Source organism: Myxocyprinus asiaticus, chromosome 30 (genome assembly GCF_019703515.2).
Source record: "Myxocyprinus asiaticus isolate MX2 ecotype Aquarium Trade chromosome 30, UBuf_Myxa_2, whole genome shotgun sequence".
Taxonomy (NCBI): Eukaryota; Metazoa; Chordata; class Actinopteri; order Cypriniformes; family Catostomidae; genus Myxocyprinus; species Myxocyprinus asiaticus.
Window position 1 is genome coordinate 20,059,299 of NC_059373.1, and position 16,979 is coordinate 20,076,277.

Here is a 16,979-nt window from a genome sequence, read left to right on the forward strand (position 1 = left end):
TAGCCACCTTAGGAGCCATTCACACTGCACACGTATTTACGCTTAAAAAAGCTAGATGAAACGCCACGAATAGAGCAGAACGCAGGTATATCGAGACGCGTTTTAACAGCTGAAGTTCATTTTAACTTGACACGGCGTCTATTTTAGTGGCACAGCGCAACGGTCAAAGACGTCTGTCCAGCGCATGTTTGTTTACATAGAAAAACAACTGAATACAGCGTGGACAAACGCGGTGTGAACGGCCCCTTACGTAGAACTTGAAGGCAAAAGTTCATTCATAGTTTCAACAGTTATTGTTACAAAAGTAAAACTGATAAATGGCTAGTAAAAACAGAATTATAGAAATGTTCAGAAATGTTCTTACATTGTTTAAAGGCTCACTTAGCAATTTTTTTCTCATTAAAAAAGTTTTACTACTAATTAAATTAAATTTTGAAATGTATATTAAAAAATTATAATAAAAAAATAATAATGAGCACTAACATGAGATAAAGACGCTAGTCATATCAGTAACCTTATAAAAGCTGTTTCATCCTACATGGAGAGGTTCCCCTCATGGGGGGGCGGCGGCCATTTTAAGATCACATGACCAGCCGAATATTACTCACTTAATCTCAGTAACCACGCTGTTATTTGACACTTTCACTCATGGATTAAACTTGACTGAATGTGAATACTACATGTTTTACAATGGCAATGGTAACTGAAAATTATTGTGTTTGAATGATGCTTCATTTTTGCTGATGTAAGGTAGAGAAGAAGATTAACACAGGCCTATTAAAACCACATGAACTCATTTCATGAACAATTTTAACACATTTAACACAAACTTTTATTCTTAATGTAACATTTTGCAATAAAATTACTGTAAACCAGACCAAATTATTGTGGCTCTGAGAGTTGCAAAAATTCTCAGTCAGAAAATGTAGTGGCCCATTGCCATGTTTTATTGAATAGCTAATAATATTCCATTGGTTAAGCATTGATTTATCACATTCATTACAAGCTCAGACATTTCATTTCTCCTCAGTAGGCTATTGTCACACAGATGAAACTCTTGGGCTGGCTGCCAATTAGGCCTAGTTAATCAAGCAAGGCTCTGATGATCAGTGCACAATGATTGTCTGATTTATTACAACACCTTTGAAAGAGGGATTCACAACAATATGTAAGAGGGTCCAGATCCGGGGGACTCATTTACAAGGTCGAAAAAGCCTTTTAGAGTTATTTCAACATCTATCCATGTTTGTGATTGATTGTCCCCTTTGTCAGGCTGCAGAGAGGATATCCAAATATGATTAAATTTTAGCAGGTGTCCATGGACAGCAAAGAACACTAAACTGTAAAAGTTGGAGGTTCCTCTGTCCACATTAGCAAATGACACATCCACCTTTCTCCTTGAATGGGTTCTTCTCCTCTGGAATACCTTTGACCAAAGGATCCTCATCTGCACCACCCTGAATGTACTCCGTAATCTCTTCACAGCATTTGGACACCTGATGGGAAAAAAAAGTGTTTAAAGTGATTGAAGCATTAGGAAGCTACAAATCAAGTTTGATTTTTCCTTTGTTTTTATTCATTTATATTTACTTAGCTAAAATTTAAAAGAGAATCAGGATATTGCTAAAGAAAAAATTTAATAAAAAAGTTTAACTGAACGGGGGAAAAAAAGAATAAACAAAACTTGAATACCAACAGTGCATTTAAGTTTGAGACAAGCTACAGCATGAATTGTTTTCCAATAAATCCAGCTTTGGCATGGTAGATTTTCATGTGAATCGGCCATGAGTTGATGTGTTTGCGATCAATCCTCAAGCTTACCTTCGCCCTTTCAAGCTTCACCTCAACTTTGAGCTGGGTTACTTCCATTTTAGCTTTATCCAGGTCTGTCAGATCGTCTACATTTATGACTGGCATTTTCTGTGCAAAATCAATTCAAGCAATCATTCAACATCACATGTGGTTAGTTATTTATGCTTGAGAGATTCAATTATACAGTATATTGCTTATGACCAGACTTACTGCTGCTTATGGTGAGGTCTCCTCCACACCTGAAAATGGTCAAATATTCTGCACCTCTTCCTCAATCCGGTTTATAAAGTAATCTGTATAAACAATGTAATCTCTTAATCTCATTAAAACAAGGGCTCTTATTTGATCATAGTCTTTCCATTGTCTTCTCCATGTTCAGCTTGACAAGTGAATTGTGGTCAGCTGTTCTCAATGATTAAAATACATTAAAAAAGTAAATAAATGTTTAGATAGCTAACTACTTTTATTGCAAAGAAATTTAAGTCAAGTCTTTTTTATTTGTATAGTACTTTTCACAATACACATTGTTTCAAAGCAGCTTTACAGAAAATCATCTTTACAGAAAATCATGTGGTAATGTCTGTAATGTCTTAAACTCCCCATTGAGCAGTTTCATTGTAATAAAAAAAAAAAATAAATACAAATAAAAAAAAAACACTATTGAAAGACATGCCTTCAAATTTGAATTGTCAACAAAGATATTTTTTTTTTTTTTTTGTCTTTGAAAGACCCAAATGCCCCAAATGAGCAAGCCAGTTCGACTGTGGCAAGGAACAAAAAACTCCATAAGACGTTAATTTCGTAGAAAGACAAACCCTTCTGTTCTGTAAAGAGAGAGAGAGAGAGAGAGAGAGAGAAATCAGAAGGAGAGAGGGAAGAGAGAGAGAGAGAAAGAGAGAGAAAGAGAGAGAGAGAAACCAGGCTCAGCTGGGGGAGCCAGTTCCCCTCTGGAAATACAGTTTGAACATAATGCCTATATTATTTAGCTATGTGCAATACAAGTCATGTACTAATTGAGTGAACTGAGTAGATTTGTGGTATGCAATGTTTAAATCTAAAGGATATTGATTGAACTGTATGAATAAGTACATGTCTTTTGTCCATCCCAAACTCACTATGGAAGTACATATAGATGCAGCAGCCCCCGCTGTTTGCATATCAATTTAATCAAAAATTAAATTGATATCAGTTTATTTTTCCTTATAGCCACTGGGGTGGCAATATAGGTCAAGGGGACACAGAACGTATTAAAGCCTACTGTGATAAGCATGCTAATCTATGTTTACCCCTAACCTGTCACATTAGATAATGCATTATCACCCAAGATGTGGCAAATGCATTCTCTCAACAAATGTCATAGGTGTTCTTCCTTAATTTTCAACAGTATTTCCACAGGTGCTGTGGATTTGTGTCAATCTCCATTTCGAATATTAATCAGAAAAAATGCACTGCAAAATAAATAAGTACTGTAAAAAAAAATCCTGGGAGAGACTTTGTCATTGAATGTTATTAGGTGGTCAGTGGAGGTGGTCAGTGCATGTATAGTTAATTTTTGTGTTGGTGCACAAACTGGTTTCATAAAAAAAATAAAAATAAAAAGCTTTTTAGAACCAACAACTAGAGATAATGTGCAGTCTCGATATGAAAACATCCTCTTTTCTTCTTGCCCACTAAATCAATAAGAGCTTGATGAAATGTGATTCCTCATTCCAGGACAAAGATGACTTGATGTAACCATACCAGAAACAATTGGCTTGGTTTAAAGGAGGTCTAAGTTATTCTAAAGATTTTTTAGCTTGTGGATTGAAGGCGTTTAGAATAGTAACAGTGTATTAATAAGTGCTTCCTTCTGATGCTGACTACCACCCCTGGAGTCATGAGTTTGAATCCAGGGCATGCTGAGTGACTCCAGCCAGGTCTCCTAAGCAACCAAATTGGCCTGGTTGCTAGGGAGGATAGAATCACATGGGATAACCTCCTCGTGGTCACAATTAGTGGTTCTCGCTCTCAATGAGGCACGTGGTAAGTTGTGCATGGATCGCGGAGAATAGCTTGAACCTCCACATGCTGTGAGTCTCTGCAGTGTCATGCACAGCGAGCCACATGATAAGATGCACGGATTGACTGTCTCAGAAGCGGAGGCAACTGAGACTTGTCCTCCGCCACCCGGATTGAGGTGAGTAACCGCGCCACCACGAGGACCTAGTAAAAATAATGGGAATTGGGCATTCCAAATTGGGGAGAAAAAGGGGGATAAAAAAATAAAAAATAAATTAAGTGCTTCCTTCTTGCACACAATAGCTACTACATTGGTAATGTGTTTCTTGGAAAACTTGAAAAAGGAGAAATCTGAATTAGTACTTCACAGGCTACATTTTCTGATAATATTATTATTAGGCTTTTTTGTATTAAATAGTCTGATTATGAACTAACTAACTTAGTCTGGTATAATTATATGGTCATGAAATATGAATTCATAAATTATTTCCAACTTTGGGAATAGATGCAATTTACTGTAGAACTGTGAGCAATTCTCATGGAAATTACTAAGCACAGCCCGCCCTTCCAATTCCACCCCGCAAAAAAATCTGCATTTATAAGGGCAACGACTGTGAGAAATTAAGAGTTACACATCGGGCTTCACGCGAGCTTGGATTTCCAAGTTTACCATGACTCGTTATTCGATTGGAAGTCTTTTCTTTATTATTACTGTTCTGCAGAGAGCCGTCGGGCTACAACCCAAAAGTAAACATAACATTGTATGTGCTCTTTTAAGTAGCTCTTTCCAAAAACTGTTAATGGGCTCTTGACTTTTGACTTTACACACTTAAAAGTTGCAATTGAAAATAAACCTATTAAAATGGTTTCTAACTGGGGTTGATGGCTTGAGATTCTCACAATTTATGTAACACGTGATTTATTCCCTGCAGAGTTTTGCCTGTTGCAAGTTGATGAAGGACCGTGCGATGACGACATCGCACATGAAGTGTTATTACTACAATACAATCACCCAAGAGTGTGAATAGTTCAGTTATAGCGGATGTGGAGGGAATTTAAACAGGTTTAAATCCATGCTGGAATGCAGGAAAACATGCTACAGGATTCCAAGTAGGTTAATTTTAAATATGCTCTCTATACTGAAAAAAATAGTAATAATAAAATAATAATAGAGGAATAAAATAATAATAATAATAATAATAATAATAAATAAAAATAAAATGTGCTTCTTTTGGTAACATCTATTAACTTGTTTGATTAAGGTCAAAGACATTTAACATCACTGAATCAACCTGACTACATTAGGATATAACAAAAACTATTTTTCAGTCTTAGGTCATGGTAGAAATAGCTCCTTAAAGTAACAATAGCAGGTTGCCAATTTTTACATGTAAAAAACAAACAATATACTTAAATGCTCTATAAACAATACATATAACGTGCTATTGTATACCTGACCTAAACTTTAAAAACTTTTAAATATTTTGTTGGTAAAACTTAATGTAGCCAGGTTGACTTAGACATGTTAAATCATATTTTTGACTTGAATCAAACCAAGTTCATTTAGATGCTACTACACAAAGCACATTTTTGTACCCCCCAGTGTACTGCTATAGCAGTTTGTCCAAATGATGTGAAATACAACCACATTTTTTTACACACTACAGAAATTCCCAAGAATTGTCGGAATTTCAGAAGGATGAGGGGCCCTGTCGTGCCTCCTTTAAGCACTACTACTTCAATATGACCTCCATGCAGTGTGAAAAATTCAACTATAGTGGTTGCCAGGGCAATGCAAACAACTTTGAAAACAATCAGAGATGTATGCAATTTTGCAGTCCTAAAAACAATAAGTACAAAGAGACAGCTTTTTAAAAAGTTTTCATCTAAGCATTTGCATAGTAGATCAAATATTTAAAAAAGCAGATGAAATCATTTAAAAAAATAGATTTATTTGAAGGTGTGGGAAATTGTTTTTAAAGAGCCTTCTAGCAATGCAGCTTTGAGCCTTGATAGTGATTTGATGAGAACATTTTTATGGCATTACACTGTAATGAAATGGATGAGTGGGACATAGAACAGAGCACATTAAGGGACCTGTGTCCTTGTTCAGCCACTAATAGTCTTCATCGGAACACATAAAGGCAATTTTATTTTCATCTTTTCAAATCTTCAGCACAACAAACTTGTTTAATGGCCATCTTTTCCAAATGTTTTCCAGTCTCTTGCCTTGCGTCATAATGGACCTGACTCCACCCAAAACACATTAGATGTATCTAAGACAGGGCCATAGCTAGTGGGGTGAAAGATGGTAATGATTCTAGGGGCCCAAAGGTCCAGGGAGGCCCACAACAAATTCCAAACTGTATTTGTTGATAGGTAAAGGGCCCAGAGATATATACAGTCAGGGGGCCCAGAATTCTTTGCTACGGCCCTGATCTAAGATAACTCTTTTTGTGTGATCTAAGATAACAATATTTTGTGGTCCTGTTTTTCAGAGGTCCCTGTCATTTGCCAAGATTTTTTGGACACAGGGAAGTGCTCAGCTTCAACACCAAGGTATTACTACAACTCTGCTACAAAGACATGCCAGGAGTTCATGTACACGGGATGTGGAGGAGGCAGCAACAGCTTCCCGTCCAAACAAGACTGCATAGCTGTGTGCGCAATATCACTGGTATGTTTGATTGCTTTGGTTCAGTATGAAATTAATATGACAGAATGATTTTCATCAAGACAATGGAACAATATTACTTTGAATGTCTAACAATGAGTTTTGTTTTTCTCAGGAGGTATACATTGGAAAAAGCCAATGAGAAGAGTTTCTAAACAGTACAAGCATACAATGGCTCAGCCACGAATGGCGCAATGGGCCTAATACTTGTTCATGAATTCATGTGCTACTTTTTTGACAAAGATGCTTGCACTAATTTTACAGTATACTGTAGAAGTTAAAGTTATTCAAACAGGCAGTCTATGAATGTCTCCTCTCAACAAAATAGGAATCTGTTTCCATTATTATACAGTATTTGCTTTTTTGTTGTTGCATATTTTATATCACTCTGTGTACACATGATATTACATTTTCTTAAATGGATACATTTTGTTTCATATTTTGATGGATCTTGCATGCCTATGTGCATTTATTTATTTATTTATTTATTTTGCTTTATTAAAATAGATTATTTTGTTTTACACTTTTTTTTAAGTGATATAGCAAATTGTTACTGACATTACATGTTATACACTTCAGATAACTAATTGGATTAGTTTCTTTTCTTTTTTTTTTAACAAGAACACATGTTTAATTAAAGCTGGCGGCTGCTTTTATCTTAAGTCTAGCAGTAGTAATATGACAGTCATGTCAGAAAAAATAGTGACACTTAACATGACAAGGACAAGAAGGAAAAATTTCATGGTTTATCATGCAGCTTTAATTGACCTGGGATGACATTTTATATAGATTTTATGTAAATACACTTTTTTCATTTAATAAAAAACAGATTTTTGAATACAGTTTTCATAGTAAAGAACAGAACTTGACCTACTTCAATGTACCTTTGAATAAGCTAGAATAAACAAGCATTTGCAAGAGTTTTAATTTGCATCAATCAATTTCTATTCTTTTTGTTGTATTAAGGATAACTTCCAATTCATGTTGTTTTTATTTTAATCTTGAGTCAGCAAACACACCATCAAAGACACATCAATATGAACTAACATTGCCATATGTGCATACATTCTATAGTTGTCAAAATGCAATGACACCATCGTCACATTAAATTATAAATGCATATATAGATAAGCATGGCCTTTAAACTTCATTGTTGTGAAATGCCATATTTTGTGAAAGAGCCTAGCAGAAAAGTTTAATTATTCCAAAGTTAATACCATCTCGACCTTGGCTTGGAAGTCTATATAGCACCCCCTGGTGTAATGATCTATCATGAACAGAAGAGAATTGGACCAGAATTGGTATCGATAGACATAGCGTGGCACCTGAGGCATCTGTCAAACGGAAGATATAATTTCACGTTAAGATCAATCAACCAAAACTGACGTATTATGAATATAATTGGAAGCTTAATATTCAACAAATAAGTGTAATTTCCACTACTGTACTGTAACTCAACAAGAGCCCCATTTGTAGCCCCAGATTTAGAATAGTTAAAACATCCACAAGGTGGAGTTCTGTATTCATAATGTTTAATGATTAGCCATTATAACTCTCTAAGAAATGTATTTGGTGTGAATGACTCCATATAAGACTTTTAATGCAAAGTATTTAGCATTTTTGTAATTGCCAAATACAATTTTGGGCTTTTATCTCCTTCAAAACCTTTCTGCAGCACCATATTTTCTGATTGGTATGGCATGGTTGGCATGATATTGCTTGTTTTTGTGTGTGTGTGTGTTTTTTCTTTTTTTTCTTTTTTTCAGAATAACTTGCCATTTTGCAATTGCATTTTAGGAAGTATTGTCCAGCCCTAATAAGACATTGCAGTTATCAAATAGTGGGGCGAAAATCATCTAAATATCTAACTGATAGAGGGAAAACACAATAGGCAACATCACCCCTTGAGGATAGAGATCTCTATTTAAAGAGAAACTAACAGTAATAATTGGACTTCAGTTTCTTCTCCAGTAACAATTTAAAAAAAAACTCTGACACTCAGTTAGCCTCTTGCTTTAGTGTCAGTCTTATAGGGAGTTAAATTACAATCTTAAGTTTTTCTTTTGCAGAGACTGCATCTCCTGTGCTAAAGTCTGCATAGGTTAATAGTTTTATATAATAAAAAAAAAAGCTTTGTTGGCTCTCAGCAGGTTTGGAAGGTTGCACGCTGGCACAACTAAATTTGCAGCATAGTAAAATGCTCTTTTATGTATGATTGCTGAGAGATGACAGGGTACCCCCATGAAATAAATGCACAAATCAGTCAATCATCAAGGTGCGCATTATGTAAATCAGAGCTTTCATTTCTCTGCAAAGACATGTTTAAATTGAAAGGGGCAGTTTTCAGCGGAGATCGAAAAACCTAATTAGAAGGCAATATTATTGCGTAGCCTACATTTAAAATTACATTCGGGGCTACAGTCAAAACATTCGGGACTGAAGCCCCGGAAAAATGACCTGGCAACGCCGATGAGTCAGCATAAAAGTAATCCATATGACTCAATATCTTCAGAAACTATATGATTGGTGTGGGTGAGAAACAGATCACTTTCACATTCTTCTTCTTTTGTTTTTGGTTATTCACATCTTCGTGCATATGCCCCCTACTGGGCAGGGAGAAGAATTTCAAGCAAAAAATGACTTAAATATTGGTCTGTTTCTCATCCACACCTTTCATATTGCTTCAGAAAATAGGGACTGAAACACTGGAGTCATATGGATTACTTTAATGATGCCTTTATGTACTTTTTGGAGCGTCAAAATGTTGGCACCCATTCACTTGCATTGTATAGACCTACAGAGCTGAAATATTCTTCTAAAAATCATAATTTGTGTTCTGCTGATGAAAGAAAGTCATACACATCTGGGTAAATGATGAGGGAATTTTCATTACTGGGTGAACTATTCCTTTAAGGTGGGGCCCAAAAACTTTCTTTTGGTTAATCAACCAAAACATTTTACCAAGTAATTTTTCATTTTAGTTCTTGTAGAACTTAGAGTATATATTTAAATAAACACTGAAAAATGGTTATAGACAACAAAACAAAACAAAAACAAAAATGCATGCAACGTTTGTATGATATTTCACTTTGTGAGCCATAACCCACCAAAAATGTGTAAAATATTAAATACTTGGATATTTACAAATACTTAAAATTGAATCAAAGCATGTCCATCACCTAACATTATCACTATAATTTGACACTTACATTATATGTCCCTGCATTTCAAAGACAAGATATATTTAATTAACTTATCAGAGCCCACATTGTTGTGTGACTTGCTGTAAAAAATCTCAGCATTTAACTAAGCAGTCAGAGGAACTAAAATCTGATACTACCATTACTTCACACCATTGACAGTGTGACTTGAATTTTCCCATATAAAATTAGATGTTTTTGGAGTGAAGGGGAATGTCAATTAGGTACACAACATGGCCTGTCTCTCATTTGCTCAATGGCTCGGGGAGTGAAGGTGGCATCGTGACAAATTGAAATGTACATGCCAAGTTTGCCTGAGCATGCATTAGACATGATGACGAGCACTCTGTCTAATAGTCACAAATGGTTTGTTATGGAGACTACACTCTGATTCATTTTTTAAGGCTTTGCAAAGAAATTATTTCATGGATGGAATGTATGACAAAACATTCCTCCAGGCAGATTAGGATCAAGATAATATAATAGATGTTGATGATTTCCTCATTATCTGCCACTAAGGGGTTCGTAACACAGTGATTTTTAATATATTGCCACCACAGTCATCCAGAGGTCTTCCTGGGTTACCATGAGTTTATCTGACACATTTGTGCTGCAGAGAGATGCTCAATCCTAATGAACTTACAACTGTTCAATGGAGAACATGGCTGCTTATGAAACATCTATAATGTGACCTCTTCTACATTCCACTCCGGATGTTACTCTGGACAATGGCCTGTTTTCTTCCTATTGTGAAAAGAATGCATGAGCCACACAGTTCTCTGCTTTTACTTTCAGGCATGAACAGGTTGGTGTTCTGCTCTGGTAGCTGCTGTGAGAGCAAGTAAGGACAGCTTTTCATTGTGTTTCATGCTGTGTTTAACCTTTACCTCAGGTCAGTACTGTGAAACACATCTCTTTTGCTTGTGGAGGAGAAAAACATGAGATAACAAGGGGAAATTATTGTTATGTTATAATGATTAGAATGCTCTAAATTTGAGAAACATATTGTTTAAAATAGCAAATTGAGCATTAGGCATATGCTTTCAATAAACTCTGTATGTTTGCTTTTGAAAAATATGTTTCAAATCTTGGACACACACAGTTACATCAGTAGCCTAATAAAAGCTATTTTATTTTACGTGAGGCAGGTCGCCTGGTGGGGAACAACATATTGAAATCACATGACCACTCAACTACTACACATTTTATCTCGACAACTGCCCTTTTACTGGACACTTTCACTCATGGGATAAATTAATCGTGGCTGGCTGCAAACAGTTCATTTCTACAATGGCATCTGTAACTGAAAATGGTTTATTTTGCGTGATGCTACATCCACACCGCTAGGTGTCAGTAAGTCCAAGCCTACTGCCACATAGCCTGGCGACACATAAACCAAAATGACTGAATGCACTTTTAAAATAGCATAAAATAGCATGATAATTCCAAAGATGTGGAAAATATGGATTGGTACACCTCTCGCACACAAATCTTTAATTCCTTGCTTCTGAATAGGCCACATTTAGTCTTCTGAGCCACAGAGATGACAAGAACATCTTCTTCGAAAGTTTTAATGTGTAATAAATATGCTGTTTCATGCTCATCAAATCTTTTCTGGTTTGTGTGTAAGTGTGTGCATGTGAGTTAATGCATGCATGCACAGATGGATGAGTAGGTATATCAGAAGGAGAGATAGAGTGTGTTTGGTTCATATAAGAGTTGTGGTGTGTTTTATGACATAAAGACATGCTTTGAAGACAGATCAATACATGACAAATGCACAGTGTCTGCACCAAACCATCAAATCCAATGAGTTCAACTCATATTTGTCAAAGTTCTTTCAAATGTCAACATCTGAAGTTCATACTATTGTGGACATAAATGCATTTTTGATGTAAGATGTAATCTTGACCTAAGGTTAATGATGGGTTAGAAGGCTGTCAAAATCAGTCAAGTTTAATTCAAGTTTATGGAGATCCCAGCCGCACTGATATTTTTTTTTTTCTCAAATTTGCCATTATCCTCTCCTGTATCATCATTTGGGATAATCTCTGACACTGCGCATTCAAACTTTGACATCAATTTTCCAGCTCCTTGAACTACAGAAGAACGTTTAAACTTTCTTCAGCTCACACATTGTGAGAGATCAAACCTCAGAAGCAACATGCTGGTACAAAAAAGAGAATAACTTTTGATGGCAGTCACCCCAAAGGGATTTATTCCTTTCTGCTTGCAAATTCATGCTTTTGTGGCATGTAACTAAAATAAACCAAGCATCCAAAAGCAATAATCTAAATCAGGTAATTCAAAATCAGATTTGAACTTTTAACACTTCAATATTTCTCCATTTCTACAATTTATTTATTTGTTATATACAGTATATATAGTAATGCGCACACCAACCTTTACTGTGTCACTGTGTAATTACATAGATAATGAATAACATGTTGCATACTAAATTGATAATTATTTCTGTGTCTGTTTGCAATTACACATAATTACTGTGATTGCTATTGTAATTAATCATATTTATAATATAACAAATTTTATTCATAATAATATATGTAATACAGTATGTTTAACATGGGTAACTGGTCCTGCTCAACCCACTCCAAACAGGATTTGAACCGGTGTCTCCGGCATGGGAGGGTGGGTGCCAACGAGGAGGCTAAAGGCTACAGCCTCTAGTGTCAGATGCTAGTGTGCCTCTTGAGGCCAGGGGAGTGAGGTTTACACACACATCATGTACCAGCTGGCTACCATTACACTCATCCCCCTAAACCTCACTCCCATCTGAGTCATTGCACCACTGTTACCGGTCCTGCTTGACCTGCTCCGAACGGGATTCAAACCGGCATCTCCAGCATGGGAGGTGGGTGCGCTAACGAGGAGGATAAAGGCTACAGCCTCTAGCGTCAATCTCTAGTGCACCTCTTGAGGCCAGGGGAGTTAGGATTACACACACTTCACAGCACCTACCAGCTGGCTACCATTACACATGGACACTATGCAAAGTGTTACACTCTCTAGGTAGGCAACTCTATAGGTCAGCAATATAAGTGTTACCGGCTCAGAACCTAATGTGTTGCCTACTTAGATAGCATTCTATAGATGCATCCATGATGCCTAAAAATTCTGTCTAAGTAGACAGCTCATTAGGTTTTGAGACACCATTTAAATGTGTCTGTTATGTAAAGTGTTACCAGCTCAGAACCTAGTGAGCTGCCTACCTAAACTGCATTCTAGGAATGCACCCATGATGCTGCCCAAAAATGCTGTCTAGCATTCTAGGAATGCACCCATGATGATGCCCAAAATTATGTTAAGGTAGGCAGCTCACTAGGTTTTGAGCTACAGCCTAAAAAATTGTGTCAGTAATTTAAAATGTTTCCAGCTCAAAACTTAATGAGCTGCATAGCTAGATAGCATTCTAAGAATGCACCCATAATGCCCAACAATGCTGTCTAGGTAGGCAACTTGTTTTGAGACACAGCCAACAGTAAATGTGTCAGTAATGTAAAGTGTTACTGACTCAGAACCTAGTGAGCTGCCTAAATAGACAGCATTCTAGGAATGATGCCCAATAATGCTGTCTAGGTAGGCAGTTCGTTCAGTTTTGCAACACAGCCTAAATGTGTCAGTAGTATAAAATATTTCTGGCTCAGAACCAAGCGAGCTGCCTATCAAGGCAACTTTCTAGGAATGCAATCATGATGCCCAATTATGCTGTCTAGGATGGCAGCTCACTAGGTTTTAAGGAACAGCTAACAGTAAATGTGTAAGAAATCTCAAAGGTTAGTTCACTAAAAAATGAAAATTCTCTCATCATTTATTTACACTCATGCCATCCCAGATGTGTGTGACTTTCTTTCTTCTGCAGAACACAAATGAAGATTTTTAGAAAAATATTTCAAAAAAAAAAAAATATATATATATATATATTCTTAAATTTGCCAATTGCCTGAAAAAAACCCTTGTCCCCTTCCTCTAGTACACTACTTCTACAACCCCAATTCAAAAAACACTGGGACAGTATGAAAAATGCTAATAAAAACAAAAGTAGTGATTTGTAAATTATATTCAACCTTTGCTACATTGAAAACGCTACAACTACATGTTATATGATGTTTTAACTTGTGAATTTCATAGTTTTTTTTTTATGTACAGTAATTTCAAATCAGATGGTTGCAACATGCTCCAAAAACGTTGAGACAGGGGTAATTTAAGACTAATAACAATTTGACGAGTTAAAATAACAAGACAATGTGAAACAGGTGAGGCAATCATGTCATAGTACATAAGGAGCCTCCAAAAACAACCTAGTCCTTCAAGAGCAAGGATCATTCAAGACTTGTCAATTTGCCAACAGATGCTTCAGCAAATAATCCAGCACTTTGAGAACAATGTTCCCCAAAAACAAATTGGGGGGATTTGGGGAATGTCACCCTCTACAGTGCACAATATAGTTAAAAGATTCAAGGAATCTGGTCAAATCTCGGTGCATAAAGGGCAAGACGAAAGCCATTTCTGATTGCGCATGATCTCTGATCCCTCAGACATCACTGTCTTAAAAATCATCATTCATCTGTAATGGATATCATGAATATAGGCTTGGGATAACTTTAGTAAACCTTTGTTAGTCAACACCACTCACCACTGTATCCACAGATGCAAGTTAAGACCTTACTATGCAAAGCAGAAGCCCTACATCAACACTGTCCAAAAGCGCTGCTGACTTCTCTGGGCTCGGTCTCATCTTAGATGGAAAGTAGAACAGTGGAACTGTGTTTTTGGGTGCGATGAGTCCACATTTAAAGTGGTTTTTGAAAAACACAGCCATTGGGTTCTCTGGTCCATTCAAGCTGTTATCAGCATCAGGTCCAAAAGCCAGTGTCTGTATGGCCCAGGGGTGTGTCAGTGCCCATGACATGGATAACTCGCACATCTGTGAGAACACCATGAATGCAGACAGATATGTCAAATTTTGGAGCAGCATATACTGCCATCCAGCACATTCCTTTCCAGGGACATCCTGGAATTTTCAGCAGGACAACTTCAAACCACATACTGGCCGAATAAGCAGAGAGTGCGGGTGCAAGATTGACCTGCCTGCAGTCCTGACCATCTCCAAGTGAGAATGTGTGGCACATTATGAAGCGCACAATATGGCAACGAAGACCCCCTACAACTGTGCAGCTGAAGACCTGCATAATGGATGAATGGGGGAAAATTCCACTTTTTAAACTTAACAAACTTGTGTCTTTAGTGCATATATGCTTAATAGGTGTTATTAGAAGAAATGGTGATGTTTCAGATGATAAACACTCGACTGTCCCAACTTTTTTGGAGCGTGTTGCAATCATCTGATTTGAAATTACTATACATTTTCAAAAAACAATTAAATTCACAAGGTAAAACATCATATAATGTGTAGTTGTAGTGCTTTCAATATAGCAAAGGGTGAATATAATTACAAATCACTCCTTTTTGTTTTTATTAGCATTTTTCATACTGTTCCAACTTTTTCGGAATTGGGGTTGTATGACATTTATAGCTATTGATTTGTTTATTTTTTGCTAATTTTGTTTTCTCTGATCAAGCATTAGTGCAAGGCCTAACAAGTGTGCAAAAAAGCCAAACAAATTATTGTAAGTAATTAATATTTTAAATCATTTAAAAATAATGTTTGTCCCTTGATTGTCCGTTCATCTCATTGGTGTAATCAATGATAAAACTTGTATTTTGAAAAGGCATAAAGTTGTGGAAAAGAACTTTTAAGGTCAAAGATCAGGAGAAGAAAAGGCTGCTCAAGTGTGCATATAATGATTTTCCTACTATGTAAAATAAATAAATAAATAAAAATAAAAATAATAATATTTGTTTTCACATGGTTCATTTAAATGTGTCATTAGTGTTACATTGTTTAACGTTCATGTGAAAGATTTTTATTGAAAATGTTTTACTGAAAACTGTATTGATCACCACTGATGATCAATACAATTTTTTGTGATGCTAATGACACCATCTTTAAAAAATTATATTTTAAGAGAATTTGTCACTGGTGTAAATGCCACTGGTGTAACAACCCTTTCTTTATTTGTGGAAAAAAACTTAAGAAAATAAAGAACAACAGCCAAGTTGTCCTTTATGAATAAAAATAATGTCAAGATCTTAAAAAATGTTGAAGCTAAACTTTTCTGGGTGAAAACTGAACTGAACTGAATTGAAAATGACAATATTTTGTAAGTCAGAATGTCTTTTTTTTTGTTTTTTTGTTTTGAGAATGTCCCATAAAGAATTTGCAATATATTTTTTGAAATAATAATAATTTAATACAAAAAAATAAATACATTTTTTTATAAAGAAATCTACAAATTTCCGGCTCAGAACTTAGTGAGCTGCCTTCCAAGACAGCATTTTGAATGCACCCATGATGATGCTCAAAAATTACTATAAATAACAATAAGTAACCAAATACAACAGGACTCAATGGCAAAACGTTAGCTACGTAATTGTTACAGTTTAATGAATGACAACAAACAAACACCATCTAGCTATGTAGTTGGCTTACATTCATTTCTTACCAGTGGTCTGGCTGCGTTTCTCCTTCACCTCCTTTTTCTTTTTTCTTTTCTCTTTTTTCCGCTCTTGACTTCATTGCAGATGAAGTCGGGAGAAGGCGCGTTTCATGATGACGAAAAAGCCTTTAAGCGTGTGCATGCCTGTCACATCTTGGTACAACTCTCTCCTTGCAGTTTCATTCTCCCTTCCCTCATAGGCCACAAGTGGGCCCCCTATAACTGTCTAATTAAGCCATAACAGCTGCCTGAATCTTACTCACAGCTTTCAGTATATTTAAAATAAAATAAAAAGAATTACAAAAAATAAGACCTTACTTTTTGTGGTGCCTCCTGGTGGCTTGGGGCCCCAAAGTGGTGATGCCCAAAAATGCATTCTTAGTAGGCAGCTAAAGGCACAGACTAAAATGTGATCAGTAAAGTGTTACCGTTTAAGAACCTAGTGAGCTGCCTACTAAACATGACATTCTAAACGCACCCAAAAATGTTAAGTAGGCAGCTCACTAGGTTTTGACCAACAGCCTTTGTGTCAGTAATTTAAAATGTTTCCAGCTCAGAACTTAGTGAGCTGCCTACCTAGACAGCATTCTAAGAATGCCCCCATGATGCTGTCTAGGCAGGCAGCTCACTAGGGTTTGAGCAGAGCCTAAATGTTTCTTTAAGAGTGATGGAGCCCGCTGTCAATTCGAGGAGGAGCCCACATGCTCCGTTCTAGAT

At 36.2% G+C, this 16,979-nt stretch overlaps 1 protein-coding gene and 1 pseudogene across 1 annotated transcript; one reads left to right on the plus strand and one right to left on the minus strand.

Annotated features, from left to right (window-relative positions):
- Window positions 1-919: 919 nt before the first annotated feature.
- LOC127421355 (guanine nucleotide-binding protein G(T) subunit gamma-T1-like) lies at window positions 920-2,091 on the minus strand. Its single transcript, XM_051664377.1, has 3 exons — window positions 2,023-2,091; window positions 1,822-1,920; window positions 920-1,496 (listed from the first exon to the last, which is right to left on the minus strand). The coding sequence occupies exons 2-3, from the start codon at window positions 1,915-1,917 to the stop codon at window positions 1,371-1,373; spliced, it is 222 nt and encodes a 73-aa protein (XP_051520337.1). The 5' UTR covers window positions 1,918-1,920; window positions 2,023-2,091; the 3' UTR covers window positions 920-1,370.
- Window positions 2,092-4,481: 2,390 nt separating this feature from the next.
- LOC127421656 (carboxypeptidase inhibitor SmCI-like) lies at window positions 4,482-6,705 on the plus strand (annotated as a pseudogene).
- The last annotated feature ends 10,274 nt before the right edge of the window (window positions 6,706-16,979 follow it).

Excerpts from the sequence above, each read along its gene's own strand:
- LOC127421355 (XM_051664377.1), bottom strand. The coding sequence starts at position 1,917 with ATGCCAGTCATAAATGTAGACGATCTGACAGACCTGGATAAAGCTAAA. Across the intron at positions 1,497-1,821 it reads TGAAGCTTGAAAGGGCGAAG|GTGTCCAAATGCTGTGAAGA; the intron begins GTAAGCTTGAGG and ends TTTTCCCATCAG.